Source organism: Podarcis bocagei, assembly GCF_964188305.1.
Source record: "Podarcis bocagei genome assembly, chromosome: 12".
In the NCBI taxonomy this organism is placed as follows: domain Eukaryota; kingdom Metazoa; phylum Chordata; class Lepidosauria; order Squamata; family Lacertidae; genus Podarcis; species Podarcis bocagei.
In genome coordinates, this window is record NC_138137.1 from 39,011,013 (window position 1) to 39,034,155 (window position 23,143).

At 42.0% G+C, this 23,143-nt stretch overlaps 1 protein-coding gene across 2 annotated transcripts in view; it reads left to right on the forward strand.

Annotated features, from left to right (window-relative positions):
* The window catches only part of SPAG6 (sperm associated antigen 6), a 48,446-nt gene extending 26,942 nt beyond the window's left edge, over positions 1-21,504 (forward strand). For both annotated transcript variants that reach the window (XM_081163241.1, XM_081163240.1), the window contains 5 exons: positions 4,626-4,778; positions 7,409-7,600; positions 13,754-13,870; positions 16,616-16,761; positions 20,736-21,504. In XM_081163241.1, coding sequence (XP_081019367.1) covers positions 4,626-4,778; positions 7,409-7,600; positions 13,754-13,870; positions 16,616-16,761; positions 20,736-20,802 — 675 coding nt within the window. In that variant the 3' untranslated portion in view covers positions 20,803-21,504. The remainder of the gene's footprint in view (positions 1-4,625; positions 4,779-7,408; positions 7,601-13,753; positions 13,871-16,615; positions 16,762-20,735) is intronic.
* The last annotated feature ends 1,639 nt before the right edge of the window (positions 21,505-23,143 follow it).

Below are 23,143 nucleotides of genomic sequence, written 5' to 3' on the forward strand. Positions count from 1 at the left end.
TCTTAAACTACCATTCAACACACAGATAAGTGCTGTTAAGATCTCTCAAATCAATAGATTTATGCATGTTTCAGGGTGCATTGAAGTGTGGCCCCTCAGTTTTTGCGACATGGCCCCTTCAGGATGTCCAATCAGTGTGAAATCCATTTTTAAATGTGCTGCCCTAGCAAGATACTAATACTTACATTACCTTTAAAATGCTTATTGTATACTGATGTGAAAATCTCTGAAAACATCATGTTTTTGAGCAGATCTGAGTTAAGCTCAGTGCATGGACTATGGACTAAAGTAAAAATAAACTGATAACTAAGTGAGATCCATCTGCCTCCATTGAACTAAATACAGTGAATCACATACTGCATAATTGTCTTGCACAGATTCCCTCTGAAACAAATGTGGGGCTCCACATGTCAGGTTTGGGACATTACTCCTTACATTTCTTCTGCAAACGTTGTGGAACCTCAATACTCCAAAACTTGACTTTAAAAAACCCCCCGTCTTGAAATATTATCAACTAGGCTGAGAAGGTTGTAAAGAAACAAGAGTGTGTGTGAGGGGGAGCTCCCCCCTCTTGTGGTTCGTGAACATTTAGAGCACACTAGGGTCTCATTATTGAGAGCTTTTTATTAATTTAAGCCACAAAACCCCACGTCGAAATCCGATATTCTCATTATTTCAGGTGCTCTGGGGCTTTAGGGAAAACCCCCCAGATGCCACAGGGATAATGTGAGAGGTGCTGCTTTCCGTAGCTCTGGTGCTGCTGGGGGTGGGGGGAGGAGGAAGGATTTGGGGAATCCTTGCTGTAGTCAAAACTTCCTTTGTGCCACAGGAGCACAATCTCCACAGGAGTCCTCGCTCTGCTTCTCAAAGCTCATGCATTTGAAGCAGAGGATTGGGAGGGGGAGGGGCTGCTTGGGTTGCAGGCTGGAGCAGACTCTGTAGATGAATCTGGTATTGCGCTCCAGCGCCGAGGATTTATTTCTCACCAGGCCTTTTCTCGGATGTAGGATTTGATCTTGAGAGAGTCCTGTTGATACTTGTTCTTCAAAGGACAGCGTACTACATATACACAGTTAGTTTTCCAAAGCGATTCAGCGAGCAAAATTGGCATCAAATGATGAAGCCAAATTGAAACAACGCACAGTATTAGTTTCACTGTTTGGCTTTCATTTGTCAGGCTGGCTGGTCTTGTTAAAAATTCAAGCAGTGCACAGCCCTTGTATGACTTTAAATGCTAGCCAGAGAGGCGGCTATTAAATATTGGAAAGCAGATTTATTTATCTTCAACTGAGTTGCTTGAGTAAATAGCCCTCGAAAAAGGGGGGGGGGGGAAATGGCTTTATTTATTTATCTGAGGGATTTATAACCCACCCTGCCATAAAATTCTGAGGACAGTTACAAAATTTAGAAATGCAGCAAAATAAATTTAAAATGTACAACTTTTGAAATATACTAAAACAGTAAAATCAACAGGAGCAGTATGAAACCCATAAGCCCCGCCAATATAAAACAGACCAAACTGAAGTAAAATAAAATTTAAAAAGTCTTTGCCTGGTGCCCAAATGCCATCAGTATAGGTGTCAGGCAAATAGGTCTGGTGTCCGCCCCCAGCATGGTGAGACAAATGCCAGGTCCACTGCTGCAGACATCAGCTTCCTTATATATAAAAAAAATCAGCACAGCACTCTGCAAAAGAACCATGAGGTGAGGAAGCTGTAGCCACCATAGTAATATCCCCAGAATCCCTCCAGCTTCTGAGGTGGGGCCCAGAGACATTCTGGGGAAATTTCTGGGGAAATTAAGTTGGTGGTGGCTGCAGATGTTTCTCACCTGATGTTTCTCTGTTGCTCACACACTCTGCTGCTTTCTGTGCCACTGCTGCCATCGGGTAAATTTGTGGGTGCCCAACCTCAGCAGTACTGTAGGGACCACTCCGGGGACCACTGCGCAGAACCCCTACAAACCTGGCAAGCTTCTGTAGACAAGCCTCCTTGGTGACAGCATTCCGCAATTGGAGCACCTCCAATGAAAAGGCCCTTTCCCCAGTAGCCATCCACAAAACATTGGATGGGCAGCGTACCCCAGAATAGGGTCTCTGATAAGGCTCTCATTTTAGATAGACATATGTAGAGATAGGGTTTTTTTAAAAGAAAAGTCTGTTTGAAGGTTTCTTCACTGTGATAAGAGTATAGTCTTGAGAAGTAGTGGCATAAGCAGACTCTTGGAAAAGCATATTTTTAAAATCCATTAAGGATGCAGTCCTGCACAGTGATGTGTGTACAAGTCCATGGATTTCAGTGGAACTTTTAAGTAAATTTGTGCAGGCTATGCTTCCATGAATATCATGGGTGTAGCTGCCTCCCCACCCCCAACAAATCAAGTAAATAATTAAAAATACTTAATTGACCAAATCTGTCACAGATAACTCAATTCTGCCCCACCCTCCATAAAGCCAGGCCCCTTCTAAAATAAATCCTGGCTACACCCATGATGAATATCCTTTCTCAGTGGTGAAACATGTTCACTAACTGCTACAGTGTTCTGCTTTTAGAGACTGTTTTGAAAAAAAGAGAACACAGTTGCTGGGGACACTTTGCATCACTGATCCAAAAGCTCCGATGGCTTTTAATTTGCTTTGCAAGCACACTTCAAGGTGCTGATTTTAACCTGTAAGGTCTTAGATTAAACAGTTCCAGACAGCTATGTCTATAGTTTCCTCTCCTAGTTTTGTTATAATTTAAGTTAGAAGGAGAATGCATGCTTGGAGAGCTGGGTTCAAGCTCCCAGGTGGCTGTGAAATTCACATATGTGGCTTTTGGCCTCACTGCTTAACCTACCTGGTAGGATTGTTGTAACTACAGAATTGATAAAACTCTGTGGATGTCACGTTGAGCTCCTTAGAGAAAAGGCAGGGTGGCAATGTGATAAATTAAAGTTGGCAATTCTGTCTGTGTGATGAAAGCATATTCTTGATGGCCTCTTTCCAATTACCTCCTCTTGGATACATGCCAAAGCCAGAGAATGAATATTTTCTGGAAGTATTTGGGGTGGGGGCAAGATCCTATTTAGACTAATTTAAAGGTCAAGATTACTATTGAGTGAGTTCTCTCTTGGGATTAACACTGAACCTTTCAGGTAGGGATGAAAATAAAAAAACTAAAAATGCTAAATGAGTTTTGTATTGGGTTTAAATAATCTTCATCCAGTTTTCTTAGGACTCCAGCGGTGCCTCAACACACCTTCGCTTACCAGGGTTCTTGGGAATGTTCACCCTTAAAAAGGAAGCAAGGCTCTGCTCTGAATGCTAAACCAAGAGCATTCATTCTGTTCTCAGAATGTTCAGCTTTTCATTCATTTGTCCATGATAAATTTGACTTAATCCTTCCCATCCCCAATTGGCTATGTCTTTTTGAAAAAAAATAGAGTAATTTGTAAAGAAGTTGTGGCAAGAAAGAGATGACACTAAAGAGCAGGTCAGTGGGAGAAAGAATAGGATCCTTGGGATCCTATTCCCGCACAAGCTTTTTCCATAGCTCTGCTTTAATTCCACAGACAATATAATTTTCAAACTTTGCTTGATAAGAGCTGGAAACTTTCAGAGTTTACATTTTACACAGCACAGTGCACATGTAGACACCCAGGAATGTGAACAGGCCTGCGTTTAGTGTATAGGCATAGTCCTAAATGTTTGAATGTGCTTAAACCCACTGAAATAAATTTAGGCTTGCCTTACTCTTTATTAGGAAGTATACCAAGCACTTCCATAGCTCAGTGGTAGAGCATATGCTTTGCATGTAAAATATCTCAGGTTCAACTCCTGACATGTCCAGATAGGGCTGGGGAAGATTCCTGTCCGAAACCCTGGAGAAGTGCTGACAGTCACTGTAGACAGCACGGACCTAGATGAACCAATATTCATATAGGTTGTTGCTTATGCACATATCTTGAACAAAAGGGGCATCTATATGCCTGTGGGTGACAGCGGTTTACACCCTACGCTGTAACTCCTTATGTGTTGCATATGTAACAATGTATTTAAATATACTCCCCTTTTGTGTGTGCAGCACTGCTCTTCCACTGAAGCAAATGGGAAAGTCCTTGTGGACCAAAACCTCTGAATCCACGAGAATAATCAAATCTAGCTATTCACTTACAAATCAATACATCCCAATGCTTACTAGTAAGCTCCTTGTCTTCAGCTGATTTCTGTGGAGCAAAATGGGTTTGCCCTGGTTGCTAGGGCCAGTAGAACAAAGATGATGAACCTGTTCCACTCCTGATATTGTGAATTCAGCCCTATGGCCAATAGTCAGGGATGATAGGAGTTATAGTTCAGTAACATTTGGAGGACCACAGTTTCTCCATCCTTTCAGTGGAAGGCTGCATTGTATTATACTTTGCTAATTTGAATACATCTGTAAGTATCTGTTTAGCATATAATGTGGCTGATTAAGCACTAGGGGCTTCTTCAGCTCAATTATATCCATATGAATAGAATGGCTCATTTTTTTAAAAAAAATTAATTTTTGTTGTGCATCAATAGGGATGGAGTCACTTGGCCATAGACTGCTTGACTGCACTGTTTGACAGTTACTTGAAATCCTTTCTGATTTATCTGTTTTCAGCTTTCACAACTCATAGTGAATGCAGGGGGAGTTGCTGCTGTCATTGACTGTGTTGGTTGCTGCAAAGGAAATGTTAGACTTCCTGGTATCATGATGCTGGGCTATGTGGCAGCTCATTCGGAGAACCTGGCCATGGCAGTGATCATTTCAAAGGTTAGTTCTTGCTGGTTGCTATAATCATAATGAGATTCTGAGAAGATGATGCATATGCGCGTGGCTGTGCAGGCTAGGTGTCACAACAATGTGTTCGTCAGACTGGTGAGGATGCTGAAGACAAAGAATACAAGTTTGTTTTTCATTAAAGTTTTGATCCCCTGATAGCCATGAAGCTCACTGGGTGTCTTTGGGCTGGTCACTACCTCTTAGGCAGCCCATGTGCACTGTTTGGAGTCCCTTGAAGGAAAGGTGGGATATGAATGGCTTGCATCCAATGGTGGCTTTACCTTGCTGAAAAATGCTTCCTTTCAGTTAAGGTGGAAAACCCAGTTTTTGCCTATCACTCCCTTTCCACTTAAGTTCCACCTGAAAAGCTGCTTCTGAAGAATCAGGGACCCTCCAGAACAGTATGGAATATGTTGCAGAGGATTGTGTTGGATAGGTGAGGTTGGCAAAAATCTGGATTGTACAATTGGAAGCCCTGTCTGCTAAGGCAAAGCCACCATAGGATGCAACCCAATGTAAACAAACAAACAAAACAAACATAAATCTCATGTACCCTCTTGACACTGTAAACCAACGGGAAAAGCAAATGAATATAGGCTAGCTACTGATCCAAACATCTTGGATGTTTTTCATGAACTGTAGGACAGGGATGAAAATAACATTTCACACTTCAACTGGAATTCTTCTTTCATTATGTAATCTAAGCACAATTAGATACCAGCCTTGCTGGTTTCAGTGGCTCTTGCTTCCAAAAGAATGAACTTTGCATCCCACTTATAACCTATTCATAAAAATTATAAGTTGTATTTAAAAGATTATGTGTAAAATCTTTAGAAAAAAGGTGTTTGTTTAATCCCAATTTAGAAAGAACATTTTTAGCACAATTCTGCCAGAGTTAAACATTTTTAAATCCTGTTGATTTCAAAGGGAGAGTTATGTACATATTTAATTCTCTCTCTCCCTCTCCCTCTCCCCCCCCCCCGTGTGTGTGTGTGTGTGTGTGTGTGTGTGTGAGAGAGAGAGAGAGAGAGAGAGAGAGAGAGAGAGAGAGTCCGTGTTAAATCAGTGTCTAAATTTGGCTGGATTGTGCCTTTGTTTATTTAATAACTTTCATAATTCTTTTTAAAGAATTAGAGATAATGATGTCCAGAGTTATTTGGGGAGCATTTAAGAAATCAGAAAGAAATTTATTGTTAAAAATGTCATTGAAATATGATAACTATGTCCACTTAAAGGTAGGGTGTTTGTGTTTCTAAAGCAAAAAAAATCACTTGAATGTATTAATTTGTGTTCCATAACCAGAGTCATGCTCTTACTCATTGTGCCTGGAATGCAATGGAATAGCAGGGCCTTGGGTTTTGTTTTTTGTTTTAAGAAAGGTTATGGATTAGTTTGCTAGCACAGTCTTGCATTTTCATGAGATGCTAATCGAGTTGTTTTTCTAAATGGTAGAAACAAAATTGGCAATTGGCTTCTTATAATAAATATTTGATGTCTCACTTTAAATTTCTTCAAAATAAGAATTCATAAAACAAACATGTACCTGCTTTGCTCCTGCTGTGGTACATTTAAAGTGTGCGTGGTGGTGGGGAATTAAACGCTGCAAAAAAGTGAAACACATTTATGCTGTGTTCCATCATGAAATGACTTGCAGTTTTGAACCCTTGTGAATGCTCTTCTATTTTGGTTTTCCTGCATTGCTTTATTTGAAATGGCTAGACTGCTAAGCAAGCTTTTGTGTCTGAGATGAGGGTTGCTAGATAACCTGACAGTGAGGAAGAAAATGTAATATTTCACGGCGTTGTGAGCAATATAGGTATTGATGCTATTGTGTTTCCCTCTCCCTTAAAAAAATGTATCAAATGGTTCCTGGTGGTTAGTAGAATGTATTGATGCTTTTTAAAAAAAACCCCAAAGTGTTCTAATTATAAAATTGTCAGGACTAAAAGCCAACCTGACTGATGAAAGTTCCAATATACATCTGTAAGGGTCAACGCTCACATTAATAATAACTTGTTAGTTGTGTTTAATGGCATTGTGTGGAGCAAATGAAGAAAAGCAAGTAAGAAGGACCTAAATATCCTGCTTGGAGTGGTGGAAGAAACAACCCTGCTCCCTCCAAGCATCATGGCTGCCCCCCATCCATTCATTTATGTGAGGCTTGTGTGGCAGCCTCGTGCAAGTCTTCTTGAAATGAACGGAGGGGGCACAGAGGGAGTGCTTGGTTGCTTTCCAGGAAACCTGGGAAAGAAACCTGAAACCCTGGAATTTCAGTGCCCGATAAAAGCGCCAGCTTTGCTTTCTGCTTTCTGCCTGAACTGTGGCACCTGCTCTCTGAATCCTTTGGAAAGCAATAAACGTGTCAGCTCTAACAGCCCTTATCTCGGATAAATTTGCAGATTTAATATTCTTCTGATGCTTAAATATGTAGCGTTCAGGAGTAATCCTTGCAGACGGTGCAAGTGACAGAGGCATCATAGGTGCTTTTGAGTTGAGAACGTATAAATACAGAGAAAGGGAGAAGCTTTTAATTCTATCCCCTCCCTCCCCAGCAATCTTTGCAAGGTTCTCCAAACCCAGCCTGGATTCATAGTGTTTTGTGCTTTTGATTAATACCACAGGGGGTTCCACAGCTGGCAGTGTGCTTGTCAGAAGAGCCAGAAGATCATATTAAGGCAGCAGCTGCCTGGTCTTTGGGACAGATTGGGAGACACACTCCGGAACATGCCCGTGCTGTTGCAGTAGCAAATGTCTTGCCTGTGCTGCTTTCCCTGTATATGTCACCTGAAAGTTCAGAAGATCTTCAAGTCAAAGTAAGTAGATTTGCCTGACACTTTGAGACAGGGTGGGCTAGAAAACAAATAACGTTCGATTATGGGTTAGCAACCAGTTTGGTGCTAAGGTACTGTAATAAGTATTAGATTTCCGGGAATGGGTGGCAATTTGCTCACCCTGTCTGGGAATATATAGTAAGCCAGATGGCTGCTGCTAAATTGCATAGATCCGTTAGCACAATTTTATCATTTTATCAAACTACAATTGGTGGATGTGCCAGGCTGTTTTAAAGGTACAATATTCTCATTTAGAGACCTTCTGCTTCAACCATACTATCCCCATAGGCTGTGATTCAAGCTACATATGTGAAAGCAAGTATCACTATGAAATAGGAACCTGCCGTAGTTACAGCAAGTCAGTTTATTTGTTCATCTGGCCCAGTATTGTCTGTTGTGATTGGCAGCTTCTCCCTAGGGTCTTAGGCAAGCATCACCTGCTACCTTACCCTTTTAACTAGGGATGCTGGAGTCAGGTGCTCTTCTACTGAGTTGCAGTCCCACCCACTCAGTGGGACATGGCCAATTTATGCATTAGTGCAGCAGTGGAAGAGCCATTTCCCCATGGCTGCTTCCCATGCAACTTTAGTATCAATGGGCCACATAACCTAGTTTCTTTTGATGTGAGCATCTCCTAGGCCTCCAAAAGTGGTGTTTGCATGTAAAGGAAGCACACTGTTTGGTTCAGCCATCTTGTTCCTTCATTGATTTGCACTATATATGCCTTAGAATGAGGTGGTAAGAGTCCTGAGGTGTTAGAGTAGATTACCACTTCAGAACTATGTGAAAACAAAACTCCTTGCAGATGGAAAACTAGATTACCAGGAAGAAAACTTCAGATGTGCTTGCTTTCTGCTTGAAAGTGATTTGTTTTAAACTTCAGCAAATGGTATTTCAGAGAACATTCAGAAATGTCATTCCCCCTACCTGTAATCTGAAATGGTACAGTCCATTCTGTTCCATCAGGATTCCACCACCTTCGTTCTGCTTTGCACATAGGCCAGGACATTGCCAGAGAAGCACAGGGTGAAGCTATATGGAAGTGGCTCCCCCCAGTGTTTCAGTAACATATCAATTGGGCCTTACCTCCAAGAAAAAAAAATATAGTTAAGATCAGAGCGTTCGTATTTACTGTTTCTGCTGTGCAGGATATGACATAATATTGTCTGAGTCATGGAAAGTTTTGGGGCCTCTCTAGGTTTTTGCTTCCTTTTGAGGATAGCAGCTGGAGTGTAAAGTGTAAATCAACTTGCTTAGAAGTGTGCAGGCTGGGGAGTGACACGTGGAAAGTAACAAAGAGCGTAAGTTGCACTCTCACGCAGGAAACATTTGGAGCCACACAAGCAAGAGTCCACCAATCTAATCTCCTCCTCTCTCCTGTTTCTCTCTTCTTGGCTCTGCCTTTCTTAAGCTCCATTTGCTACTGTAGTTTGTGCACACATACCTTCCCAGATGGTCAGCCATCCAAGGAGCTACAAATCATGCCTCTCTGAAACCAGGAGTCATAATTCATTCCAAGCATAGGAGAACCACATGAGGGGAAATCTCTTATTACAACAAGGGCTTCCTGAATTTTCTTGGCCTTTTCCACAGCTGGGGTTATGGCATGGGATAAACCTGTGCAGAGCGCAGCTTCTAGCTGCTTTTTTGGGTAGCTGCCTGTCAGTTGTGGTAGCTGATTATTTATATTCATTTTATTTCAGCTTTTTATATACTAGATAATCACTGAAGTTTCTAAGTGGTGTTTATAAAATGGAAAAAACCTTACAGTGACTAGAATAAATTGAAATTAATTAGAAAAAGATGAAATTTCCTTCAAATGCCTGCTGGAATAGAAAGGTCTGTGTCAAGCATCTGATCTCAGCTGGGAGGGAGTTTCACAGAATCAGGCCCATAATACTGAATGCATGCTTTCTAGTGGACACAAGCCATGCATCTGAGCCACTAACAAGAGCCTTCACTGATGATCTCAGTGACTGGGCAGGGATATAAGGAACCAGGTGTTCCTTAAGGAATCCGAGACCCAAGTTGTTAAGACCCTTGTAAATTAATATGGGACCCTTGAACTTGGCCCGGTAACATATGGGCAGCTAGTGTTAGCTTTTACACTCTGGAATTAGGTGTTAGTAGTATTCTCTCTTCACCAGCAGCCTATCCACAGCATTTTGCACTAGCTGGAGCTCCCAGACTATGACCCAAGGATATCCTACATAGAGTTCATTGCAATAATCAAGTCTTGAGGTTAAATGACTCACTGTGCCCAGGCCATCACTGTTTGCAGCATTCGCCACTGCAGGGGGCAGTGGAGGAGGAGAGGTCAGGGCCACCTGCCCATGCTGACTGCTGGAATCTGTACAGGTCAGGGCCGTCCATTTTTCTCAGGTGCTTCTTGCTGACCAAGTAAGCATCATACCATCCACAGGGTAGAGGGGACTAACCCAGGCCTTGATGCATTTACACGCTTAGGTAATTTGAAAGTTCTCCGCACCCTAATCCATATGTAAGCTCGTTTACAAGCTGTGATGCTACGCTGCACTGTGTAAAAGCACATGGGACTGGATGCTAGTCTGTTTACTGCAAGGGAAATCATTTGCAATGCTGGGTGTTGTCCATGCCTATTTCCTGTACCAGGTTGGTGTCAGCTATTGGCACTGCTGCATCAGCACTGGAGCAACACATTCTTGCTAGTGTTTTGCAACTTAAAAAAAGAAGAAGATATATGTTTATAACATGTCAGCTCCTATACCAAGGATCTGAGTCCTTTCCCCGCACCCCTATTTTATCACTGGAAAAGGCTCTCCTCCACCTACCACATGCTATGTTCGTTTACTTTGTCGTAGCCTGTCTTATAAATAAGCCAAGGATGTGTTTGCTTAAAGAAAAATGTAACTCTATTACAATATGCCAGAAGTTCAAAATATGTGTCAGCAGCTGCAGTATGTGAAATGGCAGGCTGTGCCCAGCACAGTGCCTTTCCGTTTGTGAAAGGTGTGGGTGCGTTTCACGGATCTCAGAAGCCAGTCAGTATTGAGGCCATGGCACACTGGGAGAGGACATCAACCCCCCACCCTGCCCCAGTGCTGCAATCCTGATGAATAAAACCCTCCCCTGAAGCTGCTATTGCACCTGGGAGGATGAAGTTGCCACTGGTGTCAAAGACTGCATCGGAAATCGCCTTATGCCTGGTCAGACCCTTTCCCCCTCTGGCCCAGTATTGTTTATTCTGACCAACAGCAGTCTTCAGGGATCAAGCAGAAGACTTCCCCACCACCTTCTACATGACTCTTTAGTAATAATCATAATAATAATAATCACAACAATTTATTATTTCTACTCCGCCTATCTGGCTGGGTTTCCCCAGCCACTCTAGGCGGCTTCCAACAGAATATTAAAATGCAATAGTCTATGAAACAATAAAAGCTTCCCTGAAAACATTCATTATTTAATCTGTAACCTTCTGCATGCCAAGTATGAGCTATAGACCCACCCCTCTTGCAGCAAATAGCACCTTAAAGAGGGATTTTAATTGGAACTGCAGGACTTGGGCGGGGGCAGAGTTAACATCTCATTCCTCCATGCCACTGTTCAGATCCTGATTGGGGGCAGGGTTGGCTGCAATGCTATTTAGTTTTTTAAAATATATATCTATATCTGTGTGTTTCACATTTATCTAGTTTGGCCCTTGGTGATAATGCACATGCTTAAAATGACAGTTGGATGTCATTTGAGTTTATGGGTGGAGACTGGTAGAATCTGATAGGCGCTAGAGATGCATCCAGCCATCGCTCTCAGAAATTCTAAGTTTCCACAGATCCTCAGGAAGGAGCCAAACCCTGTAGACCGACATCTCCAGAAACTCATACTAACTTTTAAGTTGAAAATAGAAACAAGGACTAGAAAACAGGAGGTAATCCTGATAATTTGCGGGAATTTGAGTGTATACAGACTGTCTACTGCAAAAGGCAGAGAGGGGATACAGAGAGAGGGGTTAGGTAGGTGGGTCTATCTTGATAACATTGGCGCAAGCCTCCCTGAAAAATTGATGCAGCAAAGCTGGAAGAGGCAAATGGGAGAAGAGTGATGTCACTCGGTCTCAATGTTGCATATGATGCTGCTTGAACTGTTGTGGCACAAGGATATATGAACATATGGAATTGCCTCACATTGAGCAAGACCATTAGTCTATCTAGTGCAGGACTGTCTACTCTGACCAGTAGCAGCTACCTAGGGATTGGTCTGTGTGGTGCAATGGGTCAGTGCATCTGGCTGTTAACGAGAAGGTTGGTGGTTTGAACCCACCCAGGGACGGCTGTGGACAGGATTCCTGCATTGCAGGGCGTTGGACTAGATGACCCTCGGGGTCCCTGCCAACTCTGTGATTCTATTATTGAACCCTGAACCTTATACGCAGGTGGCACTGTGGGTTAAACCACAGAGCCTAGGACTTGCTGATCAGAAGGTCGGCGGTTCGAATCCCTGCAATGGGGTGAGCTCCCGTTGCTCGGTCCCCGCTCCTGTCAACCTAGCAGTTCGAAAGCACATCAAAGTGCAAGTAGATAAATGGGAAGGTAAACGGCGTTTCTGTGCGCTGCTCTGGTTTGCCAGAAGCGGCTTAGTCATGCTGGCCACATGACGTGGAAGCTGTATGCCGGCTCCCTCGGCCAATAAAGCGAGATGAGCGCCGCAACCCCAGAGTCGGCCACAACTGGACCTAATGGTCAGGGGTCCCTTTAGCTTTATCTTTACTCTATTACTGCCGACCTAAAACACTCCCCCAGACATTTAAAATTATGGTTTGGATTGGCTGCTTGTTTCCTTGATGTCCTTGATGTATTTGAATTCATGTCTTTCAATTCAAATACAGCGTTCTGGTTTAATTGAATGGTGAATGTTAGTTAACCACACAAAGGGCTTAAACACCCATGGGTAGCTCGGTTGTGTCTGCCTTTAAAACTCCAAGAATGGGAAGCTGGATACAAGCTGTTAGTCACTGTAGTATTTTAATCTACTTGCAACGTTAGTACAGAGGGATAGAATATCATGTCATTATCTAATTACATTTGAGGTTAGTAGAGCCTCAGGTAGTCACAAGGGAGAGACAGGTATCCCTGCAGGATACAGAAGATCCATTTTGGACTACAGAAATGCATACTGAATGTGTGGAGTCGCAGGAGACAAAGTACATGTTAGGTCAGCTGCTCTCAACCTTTTTGCTGACTCCAGACCACTTGAAAATTGCTAGGGGTGTCAGTAGACCACTTAATACATTTTTTTCACTGAAACCATTGTCAAAAGCAGCACCAAATTATGAAAATCACAGGTGCCAGGCTGCCGAGACAGGCCCCCTTAATTTGCAGATTTCTAGGGAGGAAATACATCATCACTGCATTATGAAAATTGTAGGCCTTAGATCAGAGCCTTATTAGTCTGTCCAATAAATCCGTCTCTGATCAAAACAGCCTTGATCATCAGAAAAAAACAAATTGTGCTGGGTTAAGCACAAGTATTTTTCATTTGTTCTCTAACCTTTCCATGGATCACCTAAACGGAGCTTGCAGACTACCAGTGATCCATGGACCAGACTTTGAGCATTTCAGAGTTAGGTCATATCTGCATCAGACAACTTTTACAATATTGGAGCTGGCGAATGCCAATGAAGTCCTTGCCTCATGCCATGCCGAGTCAAGATCCATTTGAATAAACCTGTAGGCTGTACGTTACACTAAACGGTACCTGTTTTACACAACGTGGCCTTTCATTTCAGTTGGTGCCTTGACTTCCTCCTCCAATTCCATTGGGGCTGCAATACTTAACACCCACAATCTGACGCAAGTTGACACACGTTTAAATCTCGTTGATTTCATTGGGATATAACAGAACACAGAACAGTTCACTAGGTTGTGGCTTTTTAAAAAAAATGTGTGCATCTGCTTATTTATAAACTTACTGCCTTCTAAAATAAATCAGACTTGAAGCACAAGAAACATTTTCAAGATTCCTGGATCTAGAGAGGATACTTACAAGTTTATTCATTATAGAAATAACAGAAGGCTGGGTTTTTCCAAGCAGACTTGGTAACTTCTTGATGATGATTGTCAGCCAATGCCTTACTGAAAACGTTTTGTGTTTTGATAGACTAAGAAAGCTTTAAAGAACATCCTGCAGAAGTGCACTCATCTGCCAGCACTCGAACCCTTATTGCATGATGCTCCTCCAAACATCCTGAAGCACATAGTCGGCCAGTTCAGTAAGGTAAATTAGCATTTGCTTACACTTCCTAAAGGCTCCATACGTGGCCAACATTTCTAAAACCAATCTGGGTAGCTTGATGAGCACATTAGCACACTCAGGGCCGAGGGCAGCTGTTGTGCACAGAAAGCAACAACAACAGTGGCATAGGTTGGTCTTTACACTTAGGAAATAAAGACCATTCTGTGCTGCTGCTTTCTTTCTGTGTTGCGATGCTTGTTACAGCTGCTTTTGGTCTTGTTCTTGTGCATCTGTGCAGGCAGCTGTACCTGAATCCAGTTCTGGAGTGTTTTGTTGAGGACACTTGAAATCACTTGCTGGGAACAGCCAAGAGTGCAGCAGGAAAAAGGCTTTGCTCTGTAGATCAAGCCAAGGGAAGAAGGGAAAATGCCCTTGCTATATATGCTGGCCTGTCTAATCCATAGGCTTCATACTGCCTGCCAGGTGCAAGGGGCAGTGCTTGCATGAACCTGCCCTCTCAGGCCCATGCTCACATAACCAGTAGTGTAGTGGCAAATTCAGAATTAGAGGGCCCCTTCATAATAGTCTCAGCCATGGCCTCTCACAACTCCACCTGCTCCCTTCTAAGATTGTGCAGTAATCTTGTAAAATAATAACAACTAGGGATGTATTCTGACTCCCCTCCTTTCACTCTGATTGGCTCCAGTCAGCACAAAGAATGGGAAGATTTCTCAGTAGCTAAAAAGCTCCCCTTTCATGCCAATAGGATGCTAGAGACAGGGACTATGCTGCAGAACTAGTTACGGGTCTTTGACCCTCTGCAACCACAGACCACTGCATCTCTGTGCATAACTCCTGAGTCCCTGACAACCAATGTCCCCTCTTCTTTAACATGTTTTTTAATATGACACTCCATGGTTTTATGCCTCAGATGGAATGAATAGTCAATGTTTTTCTAGAATAAACTGAAATTAGGAAATGCAGGAAACAAGAAATCCAGCCACAATATATTTTGTTGTCTCTGCAAACCTCAAGCCAATAAATGTATAAGAAAAGGGGCTCCCTTCATCAGTTTTTGGAACTCTAATAGAATTCAGCCCTATATATCTTACTACAATAAACTGCCTGCTTATATTAATAATGCAGTAACTTTTCAGGGCTATTGTTCAAAAACATATTGTCTACTATGTTTTAGCCTTCCTATTTTTATTATTATTACAAATGTGAAAGAAAGAAATCAAGCCGCTTTTCTTTGTTCTTCTTGCAGTTTTTAAAGAAATGAGGGCAAGATATCCACTTGAGACTGCTTAACCCAAATAGAGCTCTGAGCGCTTATCCACACTTCCTCTTGTCCTTTTCCCCAGAGAAAACTACTCTTTAGCGCTCAATCGGAACAAATGGCAATTGAGGTTTCCCCTGGATTGACATGTGTTCTGATATATTGCTAAAGAGTGGGCTTTCCCTTGGAAAGCAGTGGGGCAAGGGGAAAACCACTCAGAACTGTGCTTTCTCACTGCAGCACACAAGTGGAAGTATAGATGAGCCCCGAGTCTTGCAAAAAAGGGGGGGCAGAGGGAATTACTTGAGAATTTAAATAGAGGCAATCCCTGCACTGGAAACAGCACACTTATTAGAGTCCAGTGGAGCCCTGTTTCGTAGTTTACCATATCACTCTTGTTTTAAGGACCACCCTTTATTTTGAGAGCTGCCCCCTCCCAACCCCAATGTAATCCCTTGCTCTCTGCTATGTGGCAAGGATGCTTTTGGGGGGGAAGCAGGGCCAAAAGAACTCTGCATACATTCCCTGCCACATCCCATTCTATGCTGCAGCTTACCCTTAGTAGCCTCAGCTGAATCTGTCTCTCTGTTGAGTGGTACATGCTGGTTTCAATACTCAGTGGACCTTAAACTATTAGAAATATTCATAAAGGCGAAGGTGAAATGAAGGATAACCTTTGTGCTTTTAAGATTTTATTAGGAGGGTTACAGCATGAATCAGATCAAGAGGAAAAGCTAGTATAAATGCATGCTAAGCAGAACAAAACAGTTTGAGTTTAGAGAAGCTTCTACTGAAATGATGGGTTGTATTGCTGCTATGGACAGTAAGATCCTGATGTGGGCTTTCTGTCCAGAGCAGCCTTTGCCAATCTGATGCTTCCAGATGTTGTTGGACTCTGACTCCCATCAGTTCCAGCCAACATGGTCAATCGCCAGAGATAGGAGTTTTAGAGTACTGGAAAACATCTGGACAGCACTAGGTTGGGGAAGGCTAGTCAAGAGAATGTCAAGTTTAAAAAACAGAATATTTTGTATCTGGGGAATTTTTATCTGCAAAGCTAAAGTTGCCTTTGCACCTTCTTCCTGCTATTAATGTGCACATAGGATCAGGATTGCTAATGTGGAACAGGAAGCAGAAGAGAGGCATTTGTAATTCAGATATGCATGCTGACCACTGTAGGTTTTGCAGTCGTGTACAAATCAGTTTGAGCAAAAACTGCTTTAAGCCTCCTGCTTGTTAATGAAAGTGCCCTGAGCAGTGAGAGTCTGCAGTTCTTCTTCACTCTCTGGGCACAGTCCAGTGGTATGTTTTTCTGCACAAGTGCCTTTGCTATTGTTCCCTTTCCCTCCTCCATTTCGTCTCAGCAAGGCTTGCAGAGGAGAACGTTCTGTTAGATTGTGCTCTTGGTGTCCCTCAATTTTGTTTTTAATATTAAAACTTCACAGGAGATAATAACCTTTGCAAAGAAATGCTGAATTTCTTACTATTATATGCTTCATTTTAAATAGGTTCTGCCCCATGATTCCAAAGCACGGCGCCTTTTTGTAACGAGTGGAGGCCTTAAAAAGGTTCAGGAGATAAGAGCAGAGGCTGGGTCACTTCTTCAAGAGTATATCTACACAATTAACAATTGTTATCCGGAGGAAATAGTCAGGTAAGGGTGGGAAACGATGCTGCACTTTCATTTATGCTGTCCGCAAAGCAATATCAAAATGCAAGAGATTTATAAATACAATTTAAGTTCCTATGTGACTTTCTCTTTCAGTCTGACATTGGGTTAGGGGCACAACAAAGTAACTGGACTTTTTCTTCTTCTTCTTATCATTCATTTGTATTCTGTTATGTGTACTGTATTTACTTACTTGGTTTTTTTGAAAGGGACTCTAGCCAAGATCCAAAATAACAATAACAATGTACAAATATTCTACGCACCTAAAAGTGCCATGCGACATATGGCAGTGAGGGGAGTTCCCAAAGCAATTTGTGATGTGGTCTGCGTTGGGATGGGCTGCTCAGATGGTAAAAAGGGTTTTAACAGAATCAACCCCTGAGTACACAAAGGTACTGGGTTATACCTAGAAGTCTTATTAGATGGCCTGAGGTCCTTGGACCCAATATTCAGGATGCATGTTCACAAAGTAGGCAGTAACACTACTTTCTGTACAGTGTCCATCCACCATACCACAAAGGGCTGGATAGCCAATTCCAGGAGAGAGAGGGTAGCTTCTGACACTAATGAAAATGTGAGGAATGGACTCCAGTTGCAAATCCACTCAGAGCAGACAGAATAGCCCTCCAGGATTTTAGATTTGCTAGGCTACGGATCGCATGTAGTATCTGGCTGTCAATATGATTTTATCCTGTCCACAAAAGAAAATTGTGAGGAGTAGGATGTAAGGGACATGGCTGTAGCCCGTTTGTCTTAGTTTCTGGACTTTCATAGCCTCCAAATTTCCTGTCTGTCTGAGTCATAAGCTCCTAAAGTGGAACGGACCCATCGTGCTCCCATAGTCCCTCCTCCAGGAAGGCCTAATTGAATGGGCTCCCAATCAGCTGTGTGGTAACAAAGAGGGAAGAAGTTGGCCATCCCTATGCCAGGCCATTGCTCCTTCCAGATTGTTAAGATGCCATGCGATTGCACTCCCTCTGCTGGTCATCTGCATTTTCCATAGCATTCTGTAACTCAGTCCTGTTGGAGCCGGGAAAGTTTCACCTGCAAACTGAATCAAATTAAATGATCTGGAATTTCCCCATAAAAGAAAATTCCTTCGATGGTTCAGTGTCTTAAACTTCTGTCACCAAACCGGAGCACATCATTAAGTGGATGTCAGAGATTTTATTATGCTGGCCTGGTAGGCAGATGTGCTAGAGGTATGTGTGGCCTTCCAGATGTTGCTGAACTGCAACTCAGAACATCCCTGACCATTGGCCAAGCTGGCTGGGGATGATGGGAGTCCAGCAATATCTGGAGGGTCATAGGTTTCCCCACCCTTGTGCTAAATCAGGGGTAGGCAACCTAAGGCCCATGGGCCGGATGCGGCCCAATCGCCTTCTCAATCCGGCCCATGGACAGTCCAGGAATCAGCGTGTTTTTACATGAGTAGAATGTGTGCTTTTATTTAAAATGCATCTCTGAGTTATTTGTGAGGCATAGGAATTTGTTCACCCCCCCCCAAAAAAACACCATATAGTCCGGCCCACCCCATGCTCTGAGGGACGGTGGACCAGCCCATGGCTGAAAAAGGTTGCTGATTCCTGTGCTAGATCAACATGACAGTCTATTTTAATCTCGTGTTCAAGATTTAAGATGTACAATATTAACTGGCAGGGGGAGGTTAAGCACATAGTCTGAGCCCATCACTTTTTAGTCAGAAGTAATCCTGTTGGTTTCAGTGGGATTTGCTCCCAAGAAAGTGTGCATAGAATTGTAGTTTCATTGAGAGAACACCATCAATTTGCTAGCAGAAAGAGGGAAATTATGCAAACTCTCTGTTTACATAGCACTCAGACATTGTTAATGTATTAGTGTTCTCTGTTACACAAAGGTTTGCATACTCCCACACCAACAGATGTTGGTCCACTGAAATATCATCTTGTTTATTTTATATTTCCACTTCCTTGCAGTTTCACCTAGAGAAGTTAAGGGTATTGTTCATTTTTACATTCATAAATTATTTACTCTTTGTCTAGAAAAGGCAACAGTGATGCCATTTGAAACGTTAAGAAACTAGTTTCTGCCCAGCTTCTTGCTTTGCAGTTTCTTACTGTCTGTTGATTTTTGTTTTGTCTTAAATGCCACACACTGCTTTTAAATCTGACCTTTGTGCTGGGATCTAAGGGAAGCTGGGACACATTTTTATACTTTGATTGCATGCCCAAGAGGGAATCGTTAGACAGCAGTAAATTCCTCCAAGTAAAATCTTTAAGGGATCCAAACAACATTAAGCAAATTCTCCAGAGGGAGGCCTTTGGACGCTTGTGTTTTTCTTTGTCATCGCTAAGCAAAGCTGTAATAGAGCAGAGGGTACAATTTCAGGTTTCAGTGAGAATGGAGGAGAGCAAGATTCACAGCAAGGGTCAAAGGTCTCTTTTTGGATAGAAAGACCGAACGACAATTTTTTAAAAAAAATATGGTGTGAATACTATGTATGCCTCATAATTACCTCAGATATATTGTAAACTGCCCTGTGATCCTTGGATGGAGGGCAGTACAGTGGTACCTCGGGTTACATACACTTCAGGTTACATACGCTTCAGGTTACACACTCCGCTAACCCAGAGATACTACCTCAGGTTAAGAACTTTGCTTCAGGATGAGAACAGAAATCGTGCTCTGGCAGCAGCAGGAGGCCTCATTAGCTAAAGTGGTGCTTCAGGTTAAGAATGGACCTCCGGAACAAATTAAGTACTTAACTCGAGGTACCACTGTATAGTATTCTTATTATTTATTATTAGTGATGATCCTGAAGACTCACATTTGTCCTCTCCAAATGGTGAAGGGGAATGTGTAATTATTATTTTTTACATATTATACCAGGACAAGCAGAGTTGGGCCAGTGGAGGGAGGGATTCAGATACATAGTGACCAGTGTAAAATGTCTTTAGAACTAATCAACCCCAGCACAGGCCCAAACACATGGTTCCATTTCCTAGGCAGTAACATCAAATTGCAAATTACTAGGACCATAATACACAGCACAGAAGATGTGGAAGGTAAAAAACAACAACATAGGCTGCAATCCTAATCCCACTTTCTTGAGGATAAATTCCATTGACTAAGTAGTTGTTAGGATTGTGTTGCAAACTCTCTTGAACTCAGTGGGAAATACTTCTGAGTAGACATGTATAGACTTGTCTTGTTAATATCTAGTGGACATCGAATCCATTCTTCAATATAAAGTTACAAGGTTTGAGCAGCGGTGGACCTAATTTGGGGGTGGGGGGCTGAAGCTTGAACTGTTATGGGGGGGGGGGAAGCCTTCACGGCCAGCAAAAAGGTTTTTTACTTTGGAAAAAAGGTGGGTAATGAGGGGAACATGATAGCAGTACTGTATATGACATGATGTATGATGTGGAGAAACTGGACAGAGAGATGTTTCTCACCCTCTTGCATAATACTTAAAGCCAGAGTCATCCAATGAAACTGAGTGGTGGGAGCTTCAAGGCAGAGAAAAGTCCTTGTTGACGTACCGCATGGAGTCCAGCTCTCTCACCCTATGTTTGGAGGAATTTCCTCCTAAGATGCTTCTTCCCATTTACAGTTTTTATAAGTAGTTGTTTTGATTTAAAAAAAATAAAAAACGGGTGCCCCTAATATATTGGCCCACAAATTATTATTTTAAAATGTTGTAGCTGATAGAGCCAACCAATTACCTAATTAACTAAAGACTGATGCCCTAATAGTTGCATACTTGCTTAAGATGAAATCCTAACTCTTTGATTTATTCCTCATAAACATGCTGGTATGTATCATGTGTCATCTTTGGCCATGACCCAGCACAGAGTGAAATGCACTTAATCCCCCTGATTTCTTTCAGCAGGTTTAAGTATGCTTAATTCTGTGTTCAATGGTAGTTTGGCATTTAGCATGTTGAGTTTTTAATCAAGGCACCCTTGTTTCTCTTTCAGATATTATTCCCCTGGATATTCTGAAGCACTTCTGGAAAGGGTAGAAAATTATCAGCCAGTTCTATAAACCCTTCATCACTGGTGGCAGAGCATTCCGCATCCCCCTATTTCCAATCTGTGTTTTTGAGTGGCAAGTGACTATATTTCTAGTCTGGGAGATATTTAACTTTCTATATTCTTCTGTTCCCAATCAATTATGACAACAAGAAGACATACCCTTTCCATCTTTAATCTACACTTGGTTTTCTGGAAACCTTACCTAAGAACAAAGACTTTTACACACCTGTGTTAAGAGGCCTGCATTTCTCAGAAGTTATTGAGGACCTGAAGGGGCCAGTGCTCTTCCCGGATATACCTGTGGTCTTCAGAGCAGTTTGTCCAATCAGGTCCTTAAGACAAAGAATAGAACGAGAGGATTACAGCCTCATCCAATAAGCACTGGACCAACATAGCCTTTGTTCATTTCAGCAGGGAGGTGCAGATTGAGATTACCCAGTCCAAGTAGGAAGTGTCTTCAAATGAACAAACAAGTGGCAAACTTTCTCACCCCACTTCTTCACTGACCCCTGTACATAAGTACTCTTTCCATGGCACCTTGAGGAACCAAGGTGCAACTGGCAAATTGATGGGTATTTCACCTCCCCCCCCCCCAAAGATACAGTTTTTGTCTCTGTAAACTTTGAGGAGTGGATTTCAAAAGAACTGTGATTTGGGTAACAAAGTGTTTGAAAGGATAGGTGGTGAGTGATTAAAGGGAAACTGAAAATAAGCATGCCATTGAATTTTACTTGAAAATTTATCAACTCCGGAAAGAGAGAATGTTTAAAATAATATTTTAAAATTGTACCTTGGCAACTTTCCACATACTCAAAATGATAGCACTGGATACTAACAAATAAAACTACATACTAAGTCAAACAGAATGTATATGACAATTTCCTTCAGCCAACATGCAGGTTTTTTTCTTTTGTGCCTGTCTTGTTTGCCTAACATTCATAATAGGTAAAAGTTAAAAGGTGTTTGGAAGAGGGAATGTTACTGCACAAAAGCTACAAAGCTAACATAACAAACACCCTTAAATTCTTGTCTGTCTTCTGGGCTAGTGCAGACTACAACAGTTGGTTCAGTTAGCCACTCAGCCTTAAGCAATGAATAGCACCCCAAGAGGAAAAGTCTTGTGTTACTTCTGAAAGATGTTTGGGCTTCCCTTGATGCTCAGTGATAAGGTGGTGTCATGAGGAAGTGAATCACCCACCACCAAGACTGCTTTTTTATGATGTTTGTCACTGACCTCAGCCTTAAATATCTCGTGACCAAGAGGAGTGAGGTTTACTTTCGTCGGTCATAATTTTGAATGCCACCTCCACCAACCTTCTTCTTCCTTTTGGGTTCCAGCAATTGCACTCCATCCTATAAAATCTTGGTAAGCTGGTATGACCTGGAAGGCTGGGCTGTTGGGGAAAAGGTGGGAACTCTTAATTCACTCCAGAAAGTGGTGTGGTTTTTTTAATGCCACCTTCTTCAGCATTTTCTTTCTTTGGTCCCCTCCTCAGGATGCCTTTCTTACATAATTTGGAGAAGATAACTAGACCATACACCACCAGTAGCAATCCTGTGCCTCAGCTAGTTCAGGGCACTTGAGCCTGAGTAAGACTGGTCATCCTGTTGGAGGGGCCAAAGAAATGAACATGATCAGCACATCAGTTGGTCAACTCTTATCATCCTCGATCATTGGCTATGCTGGCTGAGACAGATTCAGTCTGGTTCACATTTTAATGTGATTTCCACTGAGATAGCTCATACTTAATGCCTTTTTGCACAACCAGCTGGGCATGTGATAGTGGGGAAAGGTTTGCCTGTACAGACACATGCCCATAAACTGGTTGCATGCATTTGCAGCCACAGGCAGATTTGACTTTTTAGTATGTCACTTGAAATGTGTCTAGTTGTGATGGCACATGAAAGCCAGCTCTCGCATATTAGATTAGATTGGTTCATTTGCAAAATAACAGTATGAAAGTAATACAGAGTAGTATCAATAGAGTTAACTCAGACCTAAATAAACTGCAACATAAACTTAAAATGCTGAATTTCCCTGGCAGTTCACAACACATCCCTTTAAAAAGGAAAAAATAATAATCTTTTTTAGCAAATATTAGAATGAAATAGTAAAATAAAATTGGATGTAGATCTTGTGTATGACTATGGATGCACACATCCTGCCTGTCAAATTTATATGCAAATAAGACAGGAATTTAGATCATAATATATCACTTAACATTCTCACCAAGAAGCTAATGCACCTTTTAAAATAATGCAAAATACTTCTAGCCAATCATTTCTTTAATCAGTACAAAGATTCATGTATCTAGTATCTGGTGTGTGTGTTTTAAAAAAATAATTTCAAT